The 27,829-nt window shown below is 44.7% G+C and overlaps 1 protein-coding gene across 3 annotated transcripts in view; it reads left to right on the top strand.

The window, feature by feature from the left end:
• Positions 1-27,829, top strand: part of MAP3K12 (mitogen-activated protein kinase kinase kinase 12) — a 189,517-nt gene that overhangs the window by 151,672 nt on the left and 10,016 nt on the right. For all 3 annotated transcript variants that reach the window (XM_073546222.1, XM_073546220.1, XM_073546221.1), the window contains exons 6-12: positions 3,605-3,763; positions 4,486-4,594; positions 10,255-10,364; positions 10,781-10,897; positions 12,376-12,501; positions 12,619-13,051; positions 14,486-14,556. In XM_073546222.1, the coding sequence (XP_073402323.1) occupies positions 3,605-3,763; positions 4,486-4,594; positions 10,255-10,364; positions 10,781-10,897; positions 12,376-12,501; positions 12,619-13,051; positions 14,486-14,556 (1,125 nt within the window). The remainder of the gene's footprint in view (positions 1-3,604; positions 3,764-4,485; positions 4,595-10,254; positions 10,365-10,780; positions 10,898-12,375; positions 12,502-12,618; positions 13,052-14,485; positions 14,557-27,829) is intronic.

Here is a 27,829-nt window from a genome sequence, read left to right as displayed (position 1 = left end):
ATTGACCCTGAGGAATGCCCTTCAGTGGGTCAGGATGATGACTGTCCCACCAAAGAAGGGCATTTGTGGCTGTCGGTTTGCAGAAGACTCTAGTGCTCAAGACACCCTGGGTGTTCTTCATTTTTTTTAAATCGAGGAAGGCAAGTTCATGCCAGTCACATTCAGACGTAAATTTTAAACATTTGTCATTAGTATCGCGTTCCTGCACGAGCATACAAAATTCCTCTTTAGACCCAATCCATATAACGAAAACAATGTGTATGTATCGGTACCAAGCAGATATTTTGCAGGTACTTGCCGTCAAATAGGAAAACGTTATGGGTTAATATAAGCCTCATCATTTCCAACACCAAATTATTGTGTCTATTGAAATAGGCAGCCCTTGTTCTAAGATAGAACTCCAATGCTTTGAGACCCATTGAATGTGGAATACTACTGTACAGGGCCTCGACATAAATCGAGCCCAGTAGCGTTTCCTTCTCCACCCAGACACCATCAATTTTCAGTAGTAGATCTGATGTCTCGTACATATGAGGGTAGTGAGATAACAAAGGAACACAAGATATTTTCAATATAAATACTAACAGTCTGGCTTAAAGAGCTCACCCCTGATACTATAGGTTGCCCGCTGAGGGGAATGAGCCCCTTATGTACTTTTGGGAGGGCATAGAGCGTAGGGATCATGGGGCATCTTGGGGATATTGATTTGTCATAAATTTATCAATCTCTGGTCCAAACCTCTAATATTTTCAAGAGGGACTCAGTATGTCCACCAGTGAGGTTACTGTCCATTATTTCATACGTTTCTTTGTTATCAAGAATTAGTTTACACATCCCAACATATTTCTGGTGGCTGAGGATGACCCACATTGCCTCCTTTATCTGAAGATTTGAGGACAATATTTTGATTTTTCTTCAAGCCCACTAAGGCCTCCAGTTCTTCTAAACTCAGATTCGATGGCACATTGGGGTTATACCGACCCAATCTTTTTAGGTCATCCTCTATCACCTAAAGAAAAATGTCTATATTTACATAATCACCTAGGGGAGGCATCTTTTTGCTTTTCAGCTTGAGGTCTGTATGTCGGCCAAGACCCCTCTCCCTCTCGTTTTCACCAATAAGGTCCGCTAGGATATTAACTCCCTCTAAATCCTCCTTCGCAATCCCAAGTTTAAGTCATTGTTCACTATTATTTTGCACAAAGAACTTCCTCCACCTGAGTTTGTGGCAAAATATGTTAATATCCTTATCCCAAGAGAACACGTTAAACTAGGTTGTTGGGATGAATGATAATCCCTTTGGCAAGATCTGAAGCTCCCCTGCTGTTAAGATGTGTTGACTCAGGTTAATAATCTGGTTCTCATTCTGCTTATTATCTACTGTAGGTCTGTTTCCTTAAATCGTACCCCATAGGGGTACTCTGATCAAAAAAAGGTGACAATGATGATGAGGAAGGTGCAGAGGCTGAAGGTGCATGAGTCTGATTTCCCATTGTGGACCCTGAAGCCCCATGACCCCGTCCTCTGCCTCCCTGATATCTTCCTTAATTCTACCTCTGGTTTCGCCATTTACCCCTATGGTGATGGGTTACTCCCCTTCCTCTCTGTCTCCAAGTCCTTACACCTGGTACTCTCTCCATGTCTGAGGTTTCAGTCTCTGAGAAAGATAGCTCTGACCCTATATTGGTTGGTTCTACAAAACTATAAGCTCTAATTTTATTATCCCTAAATTTGAGTTCCTCAAAAATTGTGTGTGTGTTTTCGATTCTTTAGTTGAGTCTGATATCTCTCAATCAAGACTTGCAGAATACTTTCCTTTCTGTTGAAATCGGGATCGGATTTAAACTGAAGTGTTTTTTCAATAAGGTCATTGAGTTTTTTTGATGTTGATTCAAAAATATTTTTCTCTTCCTCCTTTTTCTCTGCCAAGTCCAATGTCTCATTAGGGTAGCCTCGCTGGCTAAATCGATTTCTGAGTTCCCTAAATGTCTCAACCTCAGAGCAGTTCCTTCTAACTCTGAGGTATTGACCCCGAGGAATGCCCCTCTTCAACGGGACAGGATGATGGCTGTCCCGCCGAAGAAGGGCATTTGTTGCTGTTGGTTTGTGGAAGACTCTAGTGCTCAAGACACCCTGGGTGTTCTTCATTGTTTTTACATTGAGGAAGGCAAATTCATGCAAATCCCATTCAGACGTGAATCTTAAACCTTTATCATTAGTATCGTGTTCCCGCACGATCATACCAAATTCCTCTTTCGACCCGATCCATATAATAAAAATGTTGTCAATGTATCAGTACCTGTTAGGCGTCGGATTCCTGCAGCGGTTCAGCAGGAATCCAGAGCCTCACATGCGGTCTCCCATTGTCTTTCGACTGCAGAGGAGATTGCTCAGCAATCCCGGCGTCCCAGACTCCCTGCCCAGACCTGCTCTGTGGGTCTGGCTATTGCTGCCACCTTCGGGTCAGCAATGGCAATGCAGGCTGTTCAGCAGCAAATCGCTCCAGAGGCTAAGTCCCTCCGCCACTCTACTGAGCATGCTCACGAGACGATCTCCCATTGGAGATCGGGAGTCACATGCCCAGGTCCTTCTTGTGAGCTGATTGGTCTATCACTGGGATCTGGAAGCTTCCGGAAGGTCCCGGCTATAAAAGGTTTGCATGGCCTCTCGGCCATGCGCTAGTGTAGTCTCTAGTTGCTAGCTGTGTGAATGATGATGGATGCATGAACCTGCGAATGACTCAATAAGATCCCCTCCCTCTGATATTACGAATGTGTACAGGGACTTAGGCTTAGAGTCAGCGCCAGCCAGTGGCAAGCTACAAGTCACAGCACCATCTTCAACAGTGCTAGCGTCAGACAGTGCGCCTGCTACCGGGCATTGTCGCATAACGGCTGTGTCAGTCGCCGCGCTGCAGTCTGCAGCTCCCCTTGGCATCCGCAGTAGCGACACCGCACGCACGGTAGGTCTAGACGGACTCTGACCCTCTGCCTTGGGCCCAGCTCCTGTGACCATATACCGTGCGTGCACTTCTCTGAGACCTGTCAGTCCAACAGGCTCAGTATTTAAGTTAACGCTTTAGCGTCTCTGTGAAGTTTAACAGAGTACGCCCTGTGCACACTGGGTGACGTTCAACCCGTGTGTGATATACCGCCATATTCAGTGTCCGCCATTAGCTAGCAGCAGTGTTTACACCTTCTGCACGGTGGACCCCGGGCGGCGAACGCACTTTGTGTTATTTTATATTAAGTGCGTTCCGCCGTCCTTAACAAGTACCAAGCCGAAATTTTGTTTGACCACCAGATGTCATCTCCAGGAAAGACAACTGTTTCCTCCCACCGATGGCGATCAGCTGTGTAAAGGGCCAGCATTGCTTACAGTGCATCAGAGCACCATGCATTCAGTAATGAGTGCTTTAGCCTTCTCCCATGCAAGTGATTGGTAGTAGTGATAAGAGTCAGACCCTGACTGACCAATATGATATTGAAATGGCCAATGCCAATGCCATACATTTCATAAAACTGAATAGCATTTCTTCCTTAATAATTAATACATACAGTATAAATGATAAACCGTATTTTCTCTGTCTGTGCTTTACCTTTAGGTCTTTTGGTGTGGTGCTTTGGGAACTTCTGACTGGTGAGATACCCTACAAAGATGTGGATTCGTCGGCTATTATTTGGGGTGTTGGGAGCAATAGTCTGCATCTTCCTGTACCTTCAAGTTGTCCAGATGGATTTAAACTTCTGCTTCGCCAGTGCTGGTTAGTGCTTGATATAAATAAATCCTACTATTTAATTTTTAATATAGAATATTATGTTTCTGTGATTATAACTATCATGAATATTGCTCCCTGTATGTATTGTGATGGAACTTATCATCTTATGTAAGGAAAGAATTCCATGTGATAAATAACACATTCTTCCGTACCCCAGGACGTTTATTGTTACACAGGGGTATTAATTAAGCTTTCTGCATTCAGAACAATTATTACAATTATTACCAAAAGACAAGATCGCACCATCATGTGGCCTCCTTGTGTCCTGATGCAAAGATCTAGCTATTCAGGTTTCCAACAGAATCAATAAATTTCAAAACAGAAAGACGTTCTGCAGCATCTTCAAAAAGTGATTAATTTTATTCCAAGTCCAAACTTGTGCAATAAACCACATATCAGCTCATTCAGCTTTCTCAAGGGCACATATAGGACTCTGATAATATTCATCACTTTTGGAAGAGGTTGCTGAACTTTGACCTGTTCTTACATAACCAGGCCCCTAAACGGAATCAAAATTCTCTGGGTTGAGCCCCATCTATGTAAGATCTATTCACTTGGCTACAGCTCAGTGTATCCTGGTGATTATTTACAATGATGATGATGATTATATGTATGAACAACATTAGTTCTCCATCAAACATCAAAGTGTGAGTTCTATGAATATTTTTCTGGAATTTATTTCTCACATTTTTTATCTATCCTTTTAGGAACAGCAAGCCAAGGAATCGGCCTTCATTTAGGCAAATTTTGTTGCACCTGGATATTGCCTCTGCTGATGTGTTATCCACCGCACAAGAAACTTACTTCCAATCTCAGGTGAGTCTATAGTCAGTCTACAGTGGCCAATTTGCTTTACAGAGGTTCTAGTAGATCTTCAATATCTGCCGGCCAAACGCTCGTTCATCCAGCTACTCTTCCTCCTGACCCTCCCTTCATATTCGTTAACTGTTTTCAATAAGAAGGGAAAATGCATTGTCAGCTATATCCAGCAGCAGCTTGTCTTCCCTGAGAACAAAAGGAATGAACGTTGAAATTCACTATGCCTGTCTTTAGAGTCAAGCGTCTGCAGATACCGGTGCTTCTAACAAAATTAGAATATCATCAAAAAGTTCATTTATTTCAGTTCTTCAATACAAAAAGTGAAACTCATATATTATGTAGAGTCATTACAAACAGAGTGATCTATTTCAAGTGTTTATCTCTGTTAATGTTGGTGATTGTGACTTACAGCCATAATGAAATGCCCAAAAGTCGTTATCTCAGTAAATTAGAATACTTTATAACACCAGCTTGAAAAATGATTTTAAAATCCGAAATGTTGGCCTACTGAAATGTATGTTCAGTAAATGCACTCAATACTTGGCCGGGGCTCCTTTTGTATCAATTACTGCATCAATGCGGCGTGGCATGGAGGCAATCAGCCTGTGGCACTGCTGAGGTGTTATGGAAACCCAGGTTACTTTGATAGCAGCCTTCAGCTCGTCTGCATTGTTGGGTCTGGTGTTTCTCACCTTCCTCTTGACAATACCCCATAGATTTTTTATGGGGTTAAGGTCAGGTGAGTTTGCTGGCCAATCAAGCACATTGATCCTGTTGTTTGTAAACCAGGTATTGGTACTTTTGGCCATATGGACAGGGGCCAAGTCCTGCTGGAGAATGAAATTTCCATCTCCAAAGAGCTTGTCGGCAGAGGGAAGCATGAAGTGCTTTAAAATTTCTTGGTAGGTGGCTGCGCTGCTTTGGTCTTGATATAACACAGTGGACCTACACCAGCAGATGACATGGCTCCCGAAACCATCACTGATTGTGGAAACTTCACACTAGACCTCAAGCAGCTTGGATTGTGGCCTCTCCACTCTTCCTCCAGACTCTGGGACCTTGATTTCCAAATGAAATGCAAAATTTACGTTAATCTGAAAATAACACATTGGACCACTGAGCATCAGTCCAGTTCTTTTTCTCCTTGGCCCAGGTAAGACGCTTCTGGCATTGTCTATTGATCATAAGTGGTGTGACACAAGGAATGCGACACTTGTAGCCCATGTTCTGGAAACGTCTATGTGTGTTGGCTCTTGAAGCAATGACTCCAGCAGCGGTTTACTCCTTGTGAATCTCCCCCAAATTTTTTTATGGCCTTTCCTTAACAATCCTTTCAAGGCTGCGGTTATCACCTTTTTCTACCACACTTTTTCCTTTCACTCAACTTTCCATTAATATGCTTGGATACAGCTCTCTGAACAGCCAGCTTCTTTAGCAATGACCTTTTGTGGCTTACCCTCCTTGTGGAGTGTGTCAGTGACTACCTTCTGGACATCTGTCAAGTCAGCAGTCTTCCCCATGATTGTGGCTCCTACTGAAACAGACTAAGGGACCTTTTTAAAACCTTAGGATCCTTTGCAGGTGTTTTTTGTTAATTATTCTAATTTACTGAGATAATGACTTTTGGGTTTTCATTGGCTGTAAGCCATAATCATCAACATTAACAGAAATAAACACGTGAAATAGATCACTCTGTGTGTAATGACTCTATATAATGTATGAGTTTCACTTTTTGTATTGAAGAACTGAAATAAATTAACTTTTTGATGATAATCTAATTTTGTGAGAAGCACCTGTAGTCTTTCAGTTGTATAACTGACCACCAAAAGGTTCCTATCTGTCTTCCGATTACTCTCATGACCTCTGATAAACACATTATATTTTTTTTTCAAATCTAGTGGTCTAAGTTTTATAACATGCACCTGAAGATATGAAGACCAACCATTACTAGTAATGGAGCCTGGATAAGAAAGCCCCTAAACTATCCCAATCTTCTGTTGTCCTATTAGATCCAGAGACTCAGTTTTACAAAAGTGACTTCCTTCTTTCACCAGAATAATTAAAGAAGGTAACGGTAGTGGTCTTCACAAAAACTAACCCGGACTATAACAGTTTCAGGGTCAGCTTCTAACAAAGTTTTACTAATTCTATACTTTTCAAATCTTAATTTTCTCTGTATCTAATTGTAGACTCAACATGAATATAATCCTAATCTAATTCAGCCCTTAATCCTTTCTATTTTGTCACAATTTTTACATGTTTACTTGAATAATAAAATAGAAGAAAATATTACTGAGATGTCCATTGAGAAACTCTAAAGAGGTTATCCAGGATTTTTTTTTTTTTTACTATGTGCCTAAAATCTAACAGGCAGGTAGTAGTTAACTGTCTGCATGCTGTACCCGGCACCAGCTGAAAGCATTCACCAACTGTTCCTGCCAGCCATTCAGCTGCCCCATGTCAACAGAACAGCTCTTCTTCTTCCATGCTGCTCTGTCGACAGGTTGTGATTGTTAGCGTCATGCTGATTGATAGCTGGCTTCCCGCAGTTAGCAAGCAGGGAGACGGCTGTCAGTCAGCATGATGTCAGAAGTCAAGCCCCGTCAACAAAACAGAGCAGAAGCCACTGAATCGCTGGCAGGAGTGGTCAGTGACCGCTCTGTGCCGGCAGAAATCGGTGCCAGGCACAACAGGCAGGTGGTTAGCATCCACCTTCCTGTTACTTCTTAGGCCTCTTTCACACTTCAGTTTTTTGCATCCGTTATAATCCGCCAAAAAGGCGGACAAGCGGATCCGTTCTCAACTGATGTGAAAATGAAGAAATTTAAAGGAATCGCTGGCCGAGGAGAGAGAGAGACAGAGAGAGAGAGAGAGAGAGAGAGAAGAATTTTTTTTTGTCCGGCACCCAGAAAGAAATTCGGGTTAAATCAGTGTTTGCAGGATCCGCCAGAGAAAAAAACCTTACAAGCTCCGTTTTGAAATTTTTGAGGATGGTGACGGACAGCAACTTTTGGCGGATCCTCACAAAAAACGGATGCAACGGCCAGCAATCCGTCACAATCCGCCATTAATGCAAGTCAATGGGAAAAAAACGGATCCTCAAAAAAATTTTGAGGATCCGTTTTTTTTTTCAAAACCTGGCGGATTGTGACTGATTGTAAAAAACGGAAGTGTGAAAGAGGCCTTAGGCACATTGTAAAAAATGAAAAAAAAAATCCCAGATAGCCACTTAAATATACTGCATATTCCAAATAGAACAAAAAATTGTCATGTTTTTTAAATCCATAGTAGAAGGTTTTAATTGAAACCACACACACCACGACATATTTAAATGGATGTCTGTCCTGCCATGCCCATAAAGACATTTGGATGTCATCGAGGTGCTCCCTTACTCAAGTTAGGCGAATTTCAGACATCCATGTATCATGGTCCGAGTACGAACTACGATGCACAAACTGGCTGTGGGCTTCCTGACCTGAACGTGAAGGTCTCATAGGCATGTATATATGAGGCTGTCAAGTTTGGGTCAGAAGACCACTGGCCAGTCTGTGCATTGCGGTGCCTACTCAGATCCTGATACACGAACATCTGAATTTGGCCTCAGTATAAATGGCGAGTGCCCATAAAGTGCGGTTTTTGCTCTATAGGACACAGCTCAGTAACGTAATCCATGGTTATCCCATGATTTTAACAAAATTGTTACGCTACATTTATCACTGATCTTGTAGTAGAATGTGGACTATAAGGCAGAAAACAATTTGTCAAAAATTGACATATACAGAATTCACCAAAAAGGGAAATTATAATATACAGCAATAGGTGAAATTTAAAACATAACTTTTACTTTGTTCAATAAAAGACTTGAAAATTGTGTGTCGCCAAAAATCATTTAAAATTGTCGATATAATAAGGGTACCTAATAATACAACAAAAATCAGGCCCCAAATCGACACTTATAAGGATAGCAATTGTCACCTAAAGATCATTAGACAATAAGGCAAACAATAGGGTACAGCGATTTTGATTCATCATATATACACGCCATAACCAAAAAATGCACATACATAGAAAATACCAATTATGAAAGCCCATAACACTGGCTGTACATGTGTATGAAAAGATGAGACCATAGAAATAAAAGAAAAAATTGGAACAATCTCACCAAAGAGTTGGAGGGCGGACGGGAGTCTTCAGAGATCATATAATAACGAAGGTCCCTGGAACAGGAGGTTGGGAAGACAATACCATGTCAATCCCTATGGGGCTAGCATTCATCTATTCCCCAAAACTCCCGCCCTAACAAGGGCAGTCTACATCTAACCCTATATTGCACATGCCCTGCACTTTCCCTAAACGGGTATCCCAACACGTTTCGTCCAAGCGAACTTCTCAGGAGACTAGCTTGTCGGACAGCATTGAGAGTAGAAGGTTACAATTGTGTCTTCAGCTTTAGCACTATGGCACTTTATGACAAGCTAGTTTACCCCTGAGGAGTTCACTTTGGATGAAACGCGTTGGGACACCCGTTTAGGGAAAGTGCAGGGCGTGTGCAATATAGGGTTAGATGTGGACTGCCCTTGTTAGGGCGGGAGTTTTGGGGAACAGATGAATGCTAGCCCCATAGGGATTGACAGGGTATTGTCTTCCCAACCTCCTGTTCCAGGGACCTTCGTTATTATATGATCTCTGAAGACTCCCGTCCTCCCTCCAACTCTTTGGTGAGATTGTTCCAATTTTTTCTTTTATTTCTATGGTCTCATCTTTTCATACACATGTACAGCCAGTGTTATGGGCTTTCATAATTGGTATTTTCTATGTATGTGCATTTTTTGGTTATGGCGTGTATATATGATGAATCAAAATCGCTGTACCCTATTGTTTGCCTTATGGTCTAATGATCTTTAGGTGACAATTGCTATCCTTATAAGTGTCGATTTGGGGCCTGATTTTTGTTGTATTATTAGGTACCCTTATTATATCGACAATTTGAAATGATTTTTGGTGACACACAATTTTCAAGTCTTTTATTGAACAAAGTAAAAGTTATGTTTTAAATTTTACCCATTGCTGTATATTGTAGTAGAATGTGCTAATATTGGATCACATCAAAGCTGTCATGTAGCACAGCCCTATCAGGCTTAATAATAAACTAAATAAATTATGAGCAACTTGTGTGTTTATTAGGTGTGAAAATCCAGCTTTCAGAAGGATAATACAATATCATTAAAGTGTAACCATCATCTTAATTTTTATTTCATAAATCAATAGCACATATCAAAATAAGAAAAAATGTAATATATCTTATCTGCTTCTTTCTCCTCCAGGACTGATCATTCATTTTCAAAATTCTCAATTCAAGGAGAAAAATCTGTATTCAGTGAAGAGAGAATGTTGCATAGAATCTTATCAGTAGCAATTGAGAATTGAATTGAGAATTTTGAAAATGACTGATCAATCCTGGAGGAGAAAAAAAACAGATCTTTCTGATAAGAACTATTACAAAGTTTCTTATTTTAACATGCATTATTGATTTCTGAAATAAAAATTATAGAGATGGTTACATTTTTAAGGATTACATAATGAAACCTAGAACTACATTTTAGATTGGTCTACTTTGTGTCAGTAGCATACAAATATTTGCCTCTCCGATGACTCAGGTGGAGTGGCGGGACGAAGTGCGGCTTCATTTTGAGAAAATAAAATCAGAAGGGACCTGCTTACAGCGTCTAGAAGAGGAGTTGATATCACGACGTCGTGATGAGCTCAGGTAATACTTGAAATAATTGCTTACAGCACTAAATTAAATACTTAACAAACAAGCTCAGATTTCTGATGTGCATAGGTGCTGACAAAATAAAACCCGCTAATACAACAGGGCCCAAAAGGTACGGAAGAACAAGCTAGCCGATTCTTAGAGTTGTTAGATGTAATTGATGATATGTCCTGGGTGTGCAATGATAACAACATACATCATGCTTACCTGTCTCATTTTTCAGGTACTTGGTGGTAGTTGGGTATTCAAATGACATTACTGTAAGTTTACATTATTCCAACCAAGGAGAACCCTTAAAAAGAAGAGTGTCCATTTATCCTAGAAAACTGCAGGACATAAGAAAAAGACATGAGTTGACATGCCATTTAGCTGGATGGTGGCAAATTTCTTTGTTCACTCTCTCTTCACAGACATGCTCTGGACATTCGAGAACACTATGAACGCAAGTTACAGAGAGCAAACACGTTGTATGTGGAGTTGAATTCACTCATGTTGCAACTGGAGTTGAAGGAGAGGGAGTTGTTAAGGTGAGTAACAAGCAACAGTCTAAGAGCTAACATATAGGGGTTGTCTTGTCACAGAGACTCCATGTCCTAATGGCAGAGATCCAACCCTTGTGAGCCCTGTGTAATTTTATAATTAGGTTAGAATGGTGCTGGGATGTGCTGGTGCTTTTCTTCCTTTCTAGTCCTATCCATGGCCAATTCTTCGGACACTAACAAAACCAAAGAACATTAATAATCATCATCCCTCAATTAAAGCAACACTCAAGCGGTTTTCTTATTGCATATCTGGAGTGGTGCTACTAATCTAAGCCCTCTGCCCTTACTTTGATACTTACCAGCTGCCGTCTTCATCTGTCATCACCATCTCTCCGGCCGGTCTACAGCATTCTGTGACCTATCAGATCGCTCCAGAGTTTGTTGGGCGATCTGGAAGTTACAATTCAATGAAGTCTATCAGAGCCAGAAAGAGACGCTCATAGACTTACACCGAGAGTTTGTGACCATTACCTTTGATTACCAGTCAGTCAAGAGCTATGGTCACAAGATGGAAGAATGGGAATGGAGTGGTGCTAGCAACAACATGAGACGGTGGCAGTATAATACTAGGGTCAAGGAACTTAGATTAGTAGCACCATTCCAGCACTGAAAAATGGGAAAAAAAGCTTGACAAGTGCTTTAAAGGGAGGACGGGCCTAAGGATGCATAGTATTATAATTCTACTGTTCATCTAATTTTGATGTAAATATCCTAAGGTTATAGCAGATAATTTACACTCTGAGCTCATAGTCATTTTTTAATTTCAACTCCAATATAATGTGTCAGACAGCTACCGTAACAATAACTTAGTGTTGACCCATTTTTGGACCCGACTGTATAATTATCCAATGTGTGATGCAGTGGAAGCTTCAGTGGCAATTATTATTACTGCCATTGATGAACAACCACAAGAAAAATGTAGAAATCATTGCTGAATATCAGATTAGATGCCCACACTGATATTGAAATGATATGGGAACACTTTCTGATTGGGAAGATATCCTTTTTAAAGGGAATCTGTCATCCCTGCAAATTTGGGGTCAATCTGGGGATTAATAGCATTACAATATCTGAAAGTGCGGCTACCGGGAGTGTTGCGGCGTGCCCACACAACGACCCCTCTTCTCCTCCCGCAGCGCCAGGTAACCTCTCTAAAATTGCCGCTGTCCTCTCAGCAGCGCACGGCAGGCAGAAAGTTTTCACGAGATGCCGAATCAATTCTGCTTCACCTCCAGCGAATCTCCACTGCCCATTTTTTGCTGTTTTTATTCTGGATAATAAGAGTTCTGCTCTGGTGTGACCTCTCAGCTCAAAGGCAAAACCAAGCACCCCTCCTTGAACTTTTTTTTGCAAACTGACCATAGCAACATGTTGTGGCGGTGAGTTACATAGTCTCGTCGCTTGTATAAATAAAATAAAAAACATTAGCAACAAGAATACATTATAGAATTGTCTATTTGCAGAAGAGAACAAATCCTTGAGAAGAAATTTCCTGCCATTCTGCGCCAACAGCCTCGGCCATCAAGCACTGTGGAAAAACTTATTAAGAAAAGAAATGTGCCACAGAAACTTTCCCCACATGGAAAGAGGTAACACGCCAACTAGAAAAGTCAGATCAATTTGCTCCTGACTAATAGCTGGCATTTTTAATGTATACCTGTTTTACATATTGTGAGTATATAATGAAAATGGTTCCTTTATTACAGACCAGACATCTTGAAATCTGAAGTCCTTCTACCTAAAGGAGACTCAGGCTTGTCCCCATCAACTCCAACTGGCTGCCAGAAATTGCCTCCATCTCCAGGACGAGGTCGCCGAGGAAAACCACGTTACCGAAAAGCTAAAGAAATGGTCAACTTGAGGGCAGCTGTGACTCCTGAGCCAACTCCTCAGAGCCAACCACCTCCACGTGACCCTCATCCTTTATCTTCTTCCAGTCCAGACCTGCTGTGTACTCCTCTGGAGGCAGAGGCTCGTAGAGAGAGCCAGAGTGCAGAATGCTCTCCAGTTCGTTCATTACCAGGACCACCAAGCCCAGAATCCCCATCAGGGAGGGCAACTGGGAGCAGATCAGCTAGAGGTGGACAACACTTGACACCAGCAGCAATGCTGTATAGAGCTGCTGTCACCAGAAGCCAGGTAAAAGACTCGAGCTAAAGAAAAACAGGAACTTCTGTTAAAGTGATCCCTCACTCTGGGACTGAAAAGTGACTATACATTTCTTATATACTCATATGATGTCACCATACCTAGCGCACGCTATTTGCCTCTGCCATCTCCTCCATTGATGGAGACCGCAGTTTCATGAGGAGTGCGGTAGTAGATCTAAAGCATGTCATCCCACAGCACAGGAAAAGCAAGAAAAGTGTGGTTTAGACTTACAACTGTATTCTCCATGACACTGAATGAGCCCTTCCAAGAGAGGTTTGAATACTGTTCTGAGAGAAGGAGGCAGTGGTGGTAAATGGAGGGCACCAGGAAGCATCACTATTAGGAATGTATAGTCACTTTTCATTTCCAGAGTGGAGGGTCACTTTAAATCCGTTCCTACACTAGTGAAATAGTGACAGATTGAACATTTCTAAAGAAGTCAGATATATAAAGTATATACAGTTCTATGCAAAAGTTTTAGGCAGGTGTGGAAAAAATGCTCCGAAGTAAAAACGCTTTTAAATAATAGAAGTGTTCATAATTTATTTTTCTCAATGAACAAAATGCAAAGTGAATAAACAAAGAAAAATCTAATTCAAATCAATATTTGTTATGACCTCCCTTTGCCTTCAAAACAATGTCAATTCTTCTAGGTATGCTTGCACAGTTTGTGAAGGAACTCAGTAGGGAGATTGTTCCAAACATCTTGGAGAACTAGCCACAGATCTTCTGTGGATTTAAACTTTCTCAAATCCTTCTGTCTCTTCATATAATCCCAGACAGAATGATGATGGTGAGATCAGGGCTCTCCGGAGGCCATATCTTCACCTCCTGGACTGTGCTGTAAACTGTGTGCAAGTGTACCTAGAAGAATTGATGCTGGTTTGAAAACAAAGGATGAGGATCGTCACACCAAATATTGACTTGATTTAGATTTCTCTTTTGCCCAGTAACTTTGCAGCCTGCTAATTGATAAAAATAAATTCTAACTTCTATTTTAGAAAGCATTTTTACTTTGTAGCATTTATATATATATATATATATATATATATATATATATATATATATATATATATATATATATATATATATATATATACACATAGTGCTCAGCAAAATAACATGTTAATCAAGAAGCGTGTTACATATCATCTGGAGATGAGTGTTAGACAAGTACTGCTTGACTCAAGTTTCCCTCCTGAGTCCTGTACTGAGTGACGTCACAGAGATGGAAAAGTAGGGTGACCGCTGCCTCTGTGTCCTCTATGGCCGCGCAGCCCGCGCCACTGCTAATAACGCAATTGATTGGATCCAGAGAAAATGAAAAATTTTGAAATCTTCAAGTATTTTCGTACGACATATTTAGTCACATTTAGAAGTAGTGTGAAATATGAGAGAATTATTTGTCTACTTCTCCATTAGAAACGAGGTGTATCATCAGAGGAGGAAGAGGGGGAGGTGGATAGTGAACTGGAGCTGGAGAGGAGACAAAGGTGAGGTTTTCTCCTTTTGATTTTCAATCATCAGATGGTTTAGTTGTTGATATGTATAACAGGACCAGGGTCCCCCATTGTAGTGACCTGTGGGGTCCCAGCATTTGAACCTCCAATGATCTAACATTTATCACCTATACAGAAGATGAGTAGCCTTTAAAGCTGGAGACCCTTTATGGTTCATTCCTGCTAAAAAAGGAGGACATTTTGATAATACTTTATTGGAAAACTTCTGGTAACCCAGTTCCCGCTTATAAATCATATACCATAGTTAAAAGACAATAAACCTCTATTTGTGTTATACCATAAAAAATACCCTAAAACACCCTGTAAGGATTAAAGGCAGGGGGCAAAAATACTATCCCACCACATGAAAAATGGGAGGGAGTAAGGGGCCAGATACCTATAATGTCCAAATAGGACCCTAAATTTTAAAGAAGACCCTACCTAAGCCACAGATGTTGGCACCCTAAATTTACATACATGGTGCCTCCACTCAATGTCAGCTAGTCAGCTAGTAATACCTTAACAATTCCTAACAATTGATAATGCTACTAAATCTACTGATAACACTGGTATTTAATAATTACAGTACAATTCCTTCCTCAAGCGAGCAGCTCAGTGTGCTTCCATTCTTCAAGAAGGGAACAAAAACCTGAAATCAAGGAATCACAACTCATCACAACTCATCCTATCCTGTACTTCTGCTACGACTGTTTACCTAAATGTTTTTATACCCGAAACATTGCTACTGCACTCTCACATTCAACTGAATAATTACAAGTGGAGTCAGGGCCGGTTTTAGGCAAAGTGGGGCCCTAGGCAAAGTTTAAAATGGGGCCCAAAAGGCTAACATATTGCACATCACACAGAAGCATTTTGGTTGTATTTACATGCGCCGAGTTCAGGCCGCTAAATGAGTGTGACCGACAATATTGAAGTCATTTCACGCTTGTTTCCCGGCCTCTTTCCACCAACTGAGAAAGAATGATGGGGACAGAACGATCACTAATGGATCTGGATCGCCCGCCAGGGCAGTGGGGTACTCGGCGGGCCAGTGTCTCAGAGGGATGTGTCACGGTGGCGGTGACCCGGTCCGTGGCCCTTGGCGTCCATGCAAAAGGGGTGAAACGTAGCTGAATAAAGTTTATAGGTGGATGATACGTGACGCCACCTGTGGTGCTCGGCATTAAAGGGGTTAAGCCGACGCTGCAGGCAGATCCTCTGGGACAGATGGTATAAGGCAGCAAGATGTAAGAGCTCCCCACAGGTAGAGCTGTAGTCCCAGGGCAGTAGTAATAGGTGTTGAGGGAGAGGGTGCAGTGTTAGGCACAGAAATGTAGCAGTGCTGAAGGGGTTGCAGGAAGAAGAAGGCAATGACACAACAGGGTGCAGTTTCATTTACCTTTACTGTGCTTTGTGAGTGCAGTCCAGGATCCAGATTACAGATGGAACAGGAGTTGATTAGCCTGGAAGCAACTTAGGAATCTCTCTATGCAGATGGGTTGTGTAGTCTCCTTTCTAGCGCTTATCTGAGGCACTTGCAGTACTGAGATAAGGGCCTGTTACACACAGCGATCTCGCTGGCGAGATCGCTGATTTTGTGACGCATCAGCGATCTCTCCAGCGAGATCGCTGTGTGTGACATCCAGCAGCGATCGGCCCCCCGCGGGGTATCGCTGATCGTGCTGGATCGTCCTGGCCCGTTTTTTCATCGCTGGTCTCCCTGTGTGTGGCAGTGGGAGCCAGAGATGAGCAACGCTGCACGCTGGTTACCAACGTAAACATCGGGTTTCTAAGGGCCGCGGGGCCCTTAGAAACCTGATGTTTACCCTAGATACCAGCGTGCACTGCAGGCAGACCGGAGTAGCAGATAGCAGAGCTACGCCGGTCTGTCTGCGCCGCTCTGCCTCCACCTCCCGCCCTGCCTGCAGTGCACGCTGGTATCTAGGGTAAACATCGGGTTTCTAGGGGCCCCACGGCCTTTAGAAACCCGATGTTTACGTTGGTAACCAGCGTGCTCGCTGGTCCTGATCGCTGGAGGGGCTGTCTATGTGACAGCTCACCAGTGATCAGCTAACAATGTCCCAGCGATCCCATCCACATCGGATCGTTGGTGGGATCGCTGGAACATCGTTATGTGTAACGGTACCCTTACACTGAAGTTCCCCTTGCTTGCTCTCTTTAGAACTCCCCTCGTATGGCAGACAGCCATAGCCTCCTTTTTCTGGCTCACACAAGTTGCTGCTGTGCCTCCGAGTCTTATGTGGGAACAGAACATTTACAGCCTTCTGTTCCTCCGGTTTCTGTTGCAGAAACATCAGCATCCATACAACCTCGGATACCGGACTCCGGACTGTGCGCTACAGCTAGAAGTGAGCCTGAATTCCGCTCAATCCTCCAGCTCCTCTTTTCCCTCTCCACAGAGCTGAACTAACTTCCCTTTCCTGGCCCCAGAGAGCAGCTCCTACCCCAGTTTGGTTCAGAGCTCCCTCTGCTGGCCTGGAGTGGGAACTGTACTGTGTGCTGCATCTACCTGACAGAGAGATCCTTCATTGCTTCCAAGCATGACATCACCCTCCCTAAGAGGAAGGTAATGCCACTGTGGCGACCATACTCCTGGGGGTGCCACATTCCCCCTAGTGCAATTCAGTACTCCCAGACTGAAAAAAACATCCAAACATATTAACAAATGAACAATTGTAACTGTTACAAGATTTCAAAAATGAAAAATTACAAAAACCAAAGCTCGAAAATAGTACTTGTGACGATTAGTCCATGCGTCAATGTCCATGGTCCAATTCCTGAGCAAGTTGGTAAACTATATACAAGGATTGTTTTGGCCACACATAGTTCTGTGGCCCAATTGTCCATCAAAACAAAATAAGATACTCAAAAAGTTCTTAGAGTCTCTGTAGGCACATATGCTTGAAAAGTTGTATATTTTACAGGTACAATTTACATTTTCTATTTGCACTTTAATCTCTATATCTAACTGGGATCTCACCTTTTGTACTACGGGTAGATCTGTGTAGTATGGGTACTTCTAATGGCCTATTTAGGTTTAGTGGGCTTGTTACTGCTGTTGGTATACTGGGTAGTAGCCGTCTGCGAACTCTTAGACTCACTGTGGGCATGACAGATTCACCACTGGCAGGGCGAGGATTCTCTTGCTCCACTGCTGGTGTGGCATCCACTGCCTGAACTTCCTGATATTCAGAGTTGTCTTGAGTCTCTGCTACTTCAGTTGCAGTAGGCTGGGGAAAGATTAGGACAGGAACTAATAAGGCTTGATCCACTCTTGTCCAGTTTGCAGGAAAATCTCTGAGTACAGTGCTGACCTTTTCCTCTTCTTCCTCTATGGGCTGAAGGCTGTTTTGCTCTCTTATCTTTTCCTTTAGTTGGTCAGGGCACAGTTTCAGATGATCCCTCGATACTGTTGATGAGGTTTCTCCTCCATCCTTACTGATAAGGCACACTTTGGTGTTGTCAAAGTTTGATGGTAGGACGGTGTAGGGTTCAGCTTCCCATTGGTCATCCAATTTATGCATCCTCCTTTTCCCTTTTCCTCTTTAGGACCTGTTCTCCTGGTGACAATAGAACTGCAGGTGCATGTTGATTGTAGTTCTTTTCCTGTTTTTGTCTCGCCTGAGCTAGGCTCTTTTCTATGCACACTTGCACTCTAAGGTACTGCTGCTGCCGCTCTGTTACCTCAGGTGTCAAGACTTCCATATCCAAATCAATAAGCAGCTTGCCAGGCCTCGCTCTCATTAGGTAGGCTGGTGTGCAGTTGGTGGAATTCACAGGAATGTGATTGTAGAGGTCTACCAGATCTGGCAACTTCTCTGGCCACAGATTCCTCTCTTCTAAAGGCAAGGTCTTCAGCAGATCGATCACCATTTGATTCATCTTTTCACACATGCCATTGGTCTGTGGATGGTACGCTGTTGTCCTGATCTTCTTGCAACCGTACAAGTTACAGAATTCCTGGAACACTTCTGCCTCAAAGGCTGGACCTTGGTCTGTAAGCACTCGCTCGGGATATCCGTGTGGTCGACAAAAGTGCTGTTGGAATGCTCTGGCTGCTGTCCTGGATGTTTGATCCTTGACAGGCACGACTACCAGGAATCTCGAGTAGTGGTCAACAATGGTAAGAGCATAAACGTAGCGTGAATGGCTTGGGACCAGCTTCACATGGTCCAGGGCTACCAACTCGAGTGGCTGTTTAGTTATTATTGGCTGCAAAGGAGCTCACTGGCTGTTACGGTCTTTCCTGTGCAGGTTGCATTCTCCACACTCCCGGCACCAATTTTCAATGGCCTTCCTCATACCAGCCCAGTAGAATCTCTCTCGGAGCAAGGCCTCCAACTTCTTCCATCCAAAGTGTCCTGCTCCATTGTGGTACGCTTCCAAGACCACCGATGCCTCCCTCTTTGGGACTTCCACCTGCCAGACTAGCTCATGAGTGCGGGCATTGATACTCCTCCAACACAGCTTTCCCTCATAGATGAACAGCCTGCCTCTTTCCTTCCACAACTGCTGGGTTTCTTCAAGAGCATCTGGACCTGGGTGTGAATCAGCTTTTGACAGTAGCGGACCAGGCGGACTGCGGGGTCGCTATCCTGCGTTTCTGCCCAGTCAGGATGAGGCAACGGATTTAGGGTGGCCTCTTTCACGATAGATCGTCTGTTTCTCACTCCTTGGGCACGTTGGGCCGCAATTGGCCAGTGGAAGGCAGGTAACTCTATTTCTTCGAGTGCCTCAGGGTCTTCTCCCCCATCTGGCAGATTGGACATCCTGGACAATGCATCAGCATTGGCATTCTTGTGCCCCGCTTGGTACTTGATGGTAAATTCATAGTTAGACAGCCGGGCCATCCATCGCTGCTCCAGTGCATCTAGTTTTGCAGTTTCCAAGTAAGTCAGCGGGTTGTTGTCCGTGAAGATGGTAAACTTGGCTGAAGCTAGGTAATGCTTGAATCGTTCAGTCACAGCCCAGACTATGGCGGGGAACTCCAGTTTGAAGGAACTGTAGTTGTCAGGGTTCCTTTCAGTGGGACAAAGCCTCCTGCTGGCGTAGGAGATCACTCTTTCTTTGCGATTCTGTACCTATGATAGTACTGCTCCCAGCACAACGTTGCTGGCATCACTATACGGAACAAATGGTTGGTCATAATCTGGGTAGGCCAGAACTTCATCTCCTGTGAGAGCCATTTCCAGTCGAGTGAAGGACCTCTCCAGTTCCTCATTCCATTCAAATGTAGGACTCTTCTTCCTGGCTTTCTTGGGCTGGCCCACCAGAAGATTTTGCATAGGTGTGGCTATCTCAGTGAAGCCTTTGATGAACCATCGGTAGTAGCCTACCAACCCGAGGAATTGACGTACTTCATGGAGGTTGCTGGGCTTCTGCCAGTCCCGGATGACTGTGACTTTGTCAGGATCTGGTGCCACACTTTCTGCGCTCACCACATGACTGAGGTACTGTACTTTGGGCTTCAGGAGGTGGCATTTGGATGGCTTCACTTTCAGGCAAAAGTTGGACAAGGCTTCAAACACCTCAGCCAGGTGCTCCAGATGGTCTTCATAACTCTTGGAGAAAACAGTGACATCATCAAGGTACAACAGAACTTTTTCGAAGTTCTTGTGTCCAAGACAGCACTCCATTAGCCGTTGAAACGTCCCTGGGGCGGTGCAGAGCCCAAATGGCATGTAGTTGAACTCGCAGAGACCCATTGGTGTGGTAAACGCTGTTTTCTCCTTGTCTGCCTCTGCCACGGGAACCTGCCAATACCCACTAGCGAGATCTAAGGTGGAAAAATAGTTAGCAGTTTTAAGTGCAGCTAATGAGTCTTCAATTCAGGGTAATGCGTAGGCATCCTTATGTATAATGCTGTTAATTTTTCTGTAATCAACACACATTCTCATGGTACCAGCTTTCTTTTTCACAAAGACTATTGGGGCTGCCCAGGGGCTACAACTATCTCTGATTACCCCACCTTCCTTCATTTCCCGCAACATACTTTTGGCACATTGATATTGTGTTGGGGGTATAGGCCGGTACCTTTCTTTATTGGGTTTATGATCTCCAGTGGGGATATGGTGTTGAACCCCTTTTGCCTTCCCAAAGTCTAGAGGGTGTTTGCTGAATACCCGCTCATACTCCTAAACCCCATTCTTTTGGTATGAAGGGGTGGAGTCAGTTCCCACATGCAGCTGCTGATACCACTCCTCCAGCTGCTTTACAGAGCCATTGTCCCATGCCTGGTCGGATGAGACCAAGGGCTCTGCTGCCTGTATTGCATTGTTACTGACAGTAAACAGCTTAGCAACTGTGGCATACCGAGGTACTGTGGCCTCCTCTTCCCCACAATTCAAGAGGCGTACAGGTACTCTCCCTTTGCGGACATCAACTACCCCTCTGGCTGTCAGGACAGTGGGCCGACTATCAGAGTACACTGGCTCTACCAATGCTTGGTAATCTTTTCCTCTGAGGCCTATGGCTGCCCGACACCAAATTAACATTTCACATCTGGGGGGTATCGCAATGGGGAAAGAATCACTCACTCTGACACTGCCAATTTCTCCGCCAGACAGTTCTACCTGCTCTCTTTGCATCAGGGCCTTGATCTCCTTCTGCAGGACTCGTTGTTCACTGGAACCAGCAGTCTCAGCTACCTGTTGCAACAAAACAATAAGCTCGGCAAGACAATTTTCAATCACATTAGTACCTAAGGTCATCATTGGGTTACATTCTCGTCAATCAATGTCTACAACTATCAGACCTTGAGATTGTAACTCCACTCGCCCCACTTTAATGGTAATCTCTTTACATCCTACTTGCGGCGAAGACTGACCATTGCTGGCAACTACTGTCAGCTCATCACTTGGGCCGCGAGTAAGTTCAGTCAGCCCAATACCGTTTGTAAAGGATATATGGCATAGTTGTCACTTGAGAGCCAGTGTCCAGCAAAGCGTTCATGGGGATGCCGTCAATCACCACTGGGAGGACCGGTCGCCCTCCAACGTACTTGGCTCGCCAGTTCTTTGGGCCTTGTGGTCCTACTCCTGGGGGTTGGCCCTCTGCCCCAGGGGTTGCTCGTTTAAATAACAGAATCTTGCGATGTGGCCTGCCTTGCGGCAGTGACGACAGATGGGACGTCCGTCCTGGTCATAGTGATCGTTGTCTCTCCCTCGGAGTGGCGGGATCCTCTTCTTCCGTAGCCACGGGACATCCTCTGGACTGGAGGCCAGCTGGATCTTCTCCTTTGAGGACACCTGCATGGACTGCACAGTTTTGGCAAGTGCAGCCATATTTTTAGTCAGCTCTTGTACATGAAGGCGCAGTTCTGTAGATGGATCATTATCCAGAGTCTGTGCGTCAGCCTCCACAGGGCTTGGAGAGAAAGATGCTGCTTCTTGGTGGTATGTGATCGCTGGGCGCCTAGGGGGCGCTGGACGGCTAACATTTGGTTCATGCAGCACCCGGATAGCCCTGTCTTTAAAGTCTGCAAAGTCTAGATCAGGGTTTTGTAGGGCTATGATGCGCAGCTGTGCTCTGTGGGTACTGGATAGGAGTCCCTCAACAAATTGCTCCTTTAACAGTCTGTCTCCATCTTTCACACTGTCTGGGTCAATCTGCTTTATGGCTCGCAGCGCCTCCTGCAGGTTAAGAGCATTGTCCCGTATACTGTCCTGCACTCTTTGATTACACCCAAAGAATCTCATTTTTATTTCTGCTGCATCGCGGGTGTCAAAGGTGCTTCTTAGCTTAGCCAGAATCTTTTTAACAGTCTCTTTATCAGTGTCCTGCCAGGACTTTACTTCTCTATGCGCTGCACCAGTTAGCTGCCCAATAAGGATGTTCACTTTTTGGCTTTCAGACAGAGGATACACTTCAAACAAACTGCACAGACTCTCTTTGAATTCACTCAGGGTATGTGACTCCCCTGACTACTGTGGTAACCAGGCCGCTCCCGGTATATAGGGCATGGACAGTGGCATTATGGGGACTGCTGCGGTGGGCGCTTGTTCTTGCTGCGCTCTGGAGGCGGTGCTGGCCGCTGGATTCTGCGGTGCCATTGGAGTCGCAGCTGCTCTTGCCCCTGCATCTTGCGGCGTTAACCGCTGCATCTTCTCTGGCCTCAGACATTCTCTTCCCCCCCTAGTTAACGTTGGCCAGGCCCTGTGTTTCACTGGCTTACCGGTTGCCGCTCCGCAGGCTGGATGATCGGGGGACGCCGGGACTGCAGGCCTCTGCTCCTCACTTCCCGCCCGCTGGTCTCTTCCCGCGCAGCACCTCACTTTTCACGCTCTCTGGCAGGCTCCGTCCACGATGGCACACCCCTTTGGCTTCCTGCGTGCGCCAAGTGGCGGGGTAATGGCGGCAATTGCACAATAAGTCTATGGCACACAATACACTCTCTGGCACACAGGACCCGGGGGCACCGGGCTTCACAAATCCTGTTCGTGACGCCAAAATGGATCGCCCACCAGGGCAGTGGGGTACTCGGTACCGGGCCGGTGTCTCAGAGGGATGTGTCACGGTGGCAGTGACCCGGTCCGTGGCCCTGGGCGTCCATGCAAAAGGGGTGAAACGTAGCTGAATAAAGTTTATAGGTGGATGATACGTGACGCCACCTGTGGTGCTCGGTAATGAAGGGGTTAAGCCGACGCTGCAGGCAGATCCTCTGGGACAGATGGTATAAGGCAGCAAGATGTAAGAGCTCCCCACAGGTAGAGCTGTAGTCCCACGGCAGTAGTAATAGGTGTTGAGGAAGAGGGTGCAGTGTTAGGCACAGAGATGTAGCAGTGCTGAAGGGGTTGCAGGAAGAAGGCAATGACACAACAGGGTGCAGTTTCATTTACCTTTACTTTGCTTTGTGAGTGCAGTCCAGGATCCAGATTACAGATGGAACAGGAGTTGATTAGCCTGGAAGCAACTCAGGAATCTCTCTATGCAGATGGGTTGTGTAGTCTCCTTTCTAGCGCTTATCTGAGGCACTTGTAGTACTGAGTTACACTGAAGTTCCCCTTGCTTGCTCTCTTTAGAACTCCCCTCGTATGGCAGACAGCCGTAGCCTCCTTTTTCTGGCTCACACAAGTTGCTGCTGTGCCTCCGAGTCTTATGTGGGAACAGAGCATTTACAGCCTTCTGTTCCTCCAGTTTCTGTTGCAGGAACATCAGCATCCATACAACCTCGGATACCGGACTCCGGACCATGCGCTACTCAATCCTCCAGCTCCTCTCTACACATCTGCACTCTTTTCCCTCTCCACAGAACTGAACTAACTTCCCTTTCCTGGCCCCAGAGAGCAGCTCCTTCCCCAGTTTCGTTCAGAGCTCCCTCTGCTGGCCTGGAGTGGGACCTGTGCTGTGTGCTGCATTTACCTGACAGAGAGATCTTTCATTGCTTCCAAGCATGACATCACCCTCCCTAGGAGGAAGGTAATGCCACTGTGGCGAGTGGCGACCATACTCCTGGGGGTGCCACATTCCCCCCTAGTGCAATTCAGTACTCCCGCCCTGCCTGCAGTGCACGCTGGTATCTAGGGTAAACATTGGGTTTCTAAGGTCCCCGCGGCCCTTAGAAGCCCGATGTTTACGTTGGTAACCAGCGTGCTCACTGGTCCTGATCGCTGGAGGGGCTGTCTATGTGACAGCTCACCAGCGATCAGCTAACAATGTCCCAGCGATCCCATCCACATCGGATCGTTGGTGGGATCGCTGGAACATTGTTATGTGTAACGGTAGCCTTACACTGAAGTTCCCCTTGTTTGCTCTCTTTAGAACTCCCCTCGTATGGCAGACAGCCGTAGCCTCCTTTTTCTGGCTCACACAAGTTGTTGCTGTGCCTCCGAGTCTTATATGGGAACAGAACATTTACAGCCTTCTGTTCCTCCGGTTTCTGCTGCAGGAACATCAGCATCCATACAACCTCGGATACCGGACTCTGGACCATGCGCTACAGCTAGAAGTGAGCCTGAATTCCGCTCAATCCTCCGGCTCCTCTCTCCACGTCTGCACTCTTTTCCCTCTCCACAGAACTGAACTAACTTCCCTTTCCTGGCCCCAGAGAGCAGCTCCTCCCCCAGTTTGGTTCAGAGCTCCCTCTGCTGGCCTGGAGTGGGAACTGTGCTGTGTGCTGCATTTACCTGACAGAGAGATCCTTCATTGCTTCCAAGCATGACATCACCCTCTCTAGGAGGAAGGTAATGCCACTGTGGCGACCATACTCCTGGGGGCGCCACAGATCACTAACAGATCACCATACAGTATCATGTTATCAGCAGCACATCTACAGTTTACACCCCATAGTCCTCCATATAATATAATCTGCCCCATAGTCCTCCATGCATGGTATACAGCCCACCATGGTATACAGCCCACCATGGTATATAGCATGGTATACAGCCCACCATGGTATACAGCCCAGCATGGTATATAGCCCACTATGGTATACAGCCCAGCATGGTATAGATCATGGTATATAGCCCAGCATGGTATACAGCCCACCATGGTATACAGCGCAGCATGATATACAGCCCAACATGGTATACAGCCCACCATGGTATATAGCATGATATATAACCCAGCATCGTATACAACCCAGCATGGTATATAGCATGGTATATAGCCCAGCATGGTATACAGCCCAGCATAGTATACAGCCCGGTATACAGCCCAGCATGGTAAACAGCTAGGTATACAGCCCAGCATGGTATACAGCCCGGTATACAGCTCAGCATGGTATACAGCCCAGCAAGGTATACAGCCCAGCATGGTATACAGCCCGGTATACAGCCCAGCATGATATATAGCATGGTATACAGCCCAGTATGGTATACAACCCAGCATGGTATACAGTCCACCATAGTATACAGCCCAGCATGGTATATAGCATGGTATACAGCCCACCATGGTATACAGCCCGGTATACAGCCCGGTATACAGCCCAGCATGGTATATAGAATGGTATACAGCCCACCATGGTATACAGCCCAGCATGGTATACAGCACAGAATGATATATAGTATGGTATACAGCCCAGCATGGTATACAGCCCGGAATACAGCCCAGCATGGTATACAGCCCAGCATGGTATACAGCCCACTATGGTATTTATACAGCCCAGCATAGTATACGGCCCCCCACCCCCCGAGAATGGCCCCAGTCAGTACTCACACTGATTAAAAAAACCACACTCCTCACCTTCTCCTCGTGCCTGCGTTGCTCCCGGCTCCTGTCTCCTGCTCTGCCTGGTACACAGTGAGTGCGCGATGATGTCATTGCGCACCCGCAGTGTCAGAGGCAGAGCAGGGAATGATGGGAGAGGGAGCATCAGCTGACGCTCTCTCCTCCCTCATTGCTGTGATGTGTGTTCAGTGCGGTGGGGCGAGTCCGCACTGGGGGCAGGCGGCCCCCTTGCCTCACAGGGGCCCCATAGCGGCTGTGTGATGTGCCGCTAGCTGGGGATCCCTGGGGGAGCGGGGGCCCTAGGCAGCTGCCTGGTCTGCCTGCCCCTAACGCCGGCCCTGAGTGGAGTAAACGTTTGGATTTCACGAATATAGAGTATATTGACATCTATTCAGTGGTGCGTTGTTCCTACAAATTGTTTTAGTATTATTGAACCCTGGATTATCATGAGTGGTCTGCTCAGAAGGATTGTGCATCCCACGAGAGTATCCTACCTACAAATTTCTCGCTCTGGAGAGATATAATCTAATAAAATCTTTGAAAGATCTTCTTTGCAGAGCTCCACATTAATAAATCAATTTTACGTGTTTTATATCCGAAAATAAAACTAATGAATATTTTCAATATTGTCTGAAACTAATAGTTTAAAGAGGCTGTCAACAACTTAGACAACCCGTTCTCAATCCCTATGTTTCCTGCCAGAAAATAATAACACTTATACTCAACACCAGTGCGGAGGGATGGGCGGTATCGGCACCAGTTCTTTCTGATCCATGTTGCCAATCAGCAATGGCATCACTCTCTTCTGCTATAGACACAATTAACATCCAGAAAAGTGAGAGAGCAGCCGAAGCTTTCACTTTCTCTTTATGTCTGATTTGTCCGAAGGAGATGAGTGTGTAGTAGGTTGACCGGATCTCATATGGGGGGGAAAAAATGTCAGAATCTTGTTCGTCTGGACCCCACAAAATGATTCCCCTTTCCAGATATTGAGAGAGCCAAAATTTGAGCTCAATCAAACGATGTTAACCCGTGCCGCTCGTCGCTCAAAGTTTGAAAAAATCCAAATTGAGGTATTTTAAGATTTAGGTATTTTGCATAGTCTGTTAGACTATAAAGAATGTGACAACAACATTGCAGAAATAGCCCTGACCAAATTTTCGAACCATTTGTGGTATTTGAATGCAGAGTTGGTGGGATTATCGTTTTTTGATCCCACCATTACAGACAATGTAAAGTTGTTAATGGCTAATAAATTGCTCAGTAGCACAGATGAACCATCAGAGCACGCTAACCTACATGAGTTGATAATTTTACATAGTTATCTAATCTATTCTAGAGCTTTTGTTAAAGTAGTTTTTGAAACGTCAGAATATAATGCTCGGCATTTGCTTACAACTTGCAGGACATATTGCTTTTGTTCTTCATCTTTTGTCAGAAGGTCGTTAAAGTCGGTTACTTCCTACCTCTTTTAATTTTTCTTTCCTAACTTTTGGATTTACAACCCTAGCGTGCTCTGATGGTTCATCTGTGCTACTGAGCAATTTATTAGCCATTAACAACTCTTCATTGTCTGTAATGGTGGGATCAAAAAACGATAATCCCACCAACTCTGCATTCAAATACCACAAATGGTTCGAAAATTTGGTCAGGGCTATTTCTGCAGTGTTGTTGTCACATTCTTTATAGTCTAACAGACTATGCAAAATACCTAAATCTTAAAATACCTCAATTTGGATTTTTTCAAACTTTGAGCGACGAGCGGCACGGGTTAACGTCGTTTGATCGAGCTCAAATTTTGGCTATCTCAATATCTGGAAAGGGGAATCGTTTTGTGGGGTCCAGACGGACAAAATTCCGACATCGATTTTTTGCGGTCACCCTAGTGTGTAGCCAGCACTGATTGGTCACAGGGATCACATGACATAATGTCACACAAGCCTCGGGAGAGCCAATGTGAAACCACTGAAACATTTTACTGGATGGCAGAAGGGATTGAAAAAGGGTTCTCAGAGTACTGGACAACCCCTTTAATGGCCTATCCATCAGATCCAGGAGTGCCTTATTGTTTATATGTGCA

The sequence above is a fragment of the Dendrobates tinctorius genome, unplaced genomic scaffold (assembly GCF_039654945.1).
Source record: "Dendrobates tinctorius isolate UK_male_01 unplaced genomic scaffold, ASM3965494v1 ptg000145l, whole genome shotgun sequence".
NCBI lineage: Eukaryota > Metazoa > Chordata > Amphibia > Anura > Dendrobatidae > Dendrobates > Dendrobates tinctorius.
The sequence above is the reverse complement of the archived record's forward strand: the minus strand, read 5'-3'. Positions and strand labels throughout refer to the sequence as shown.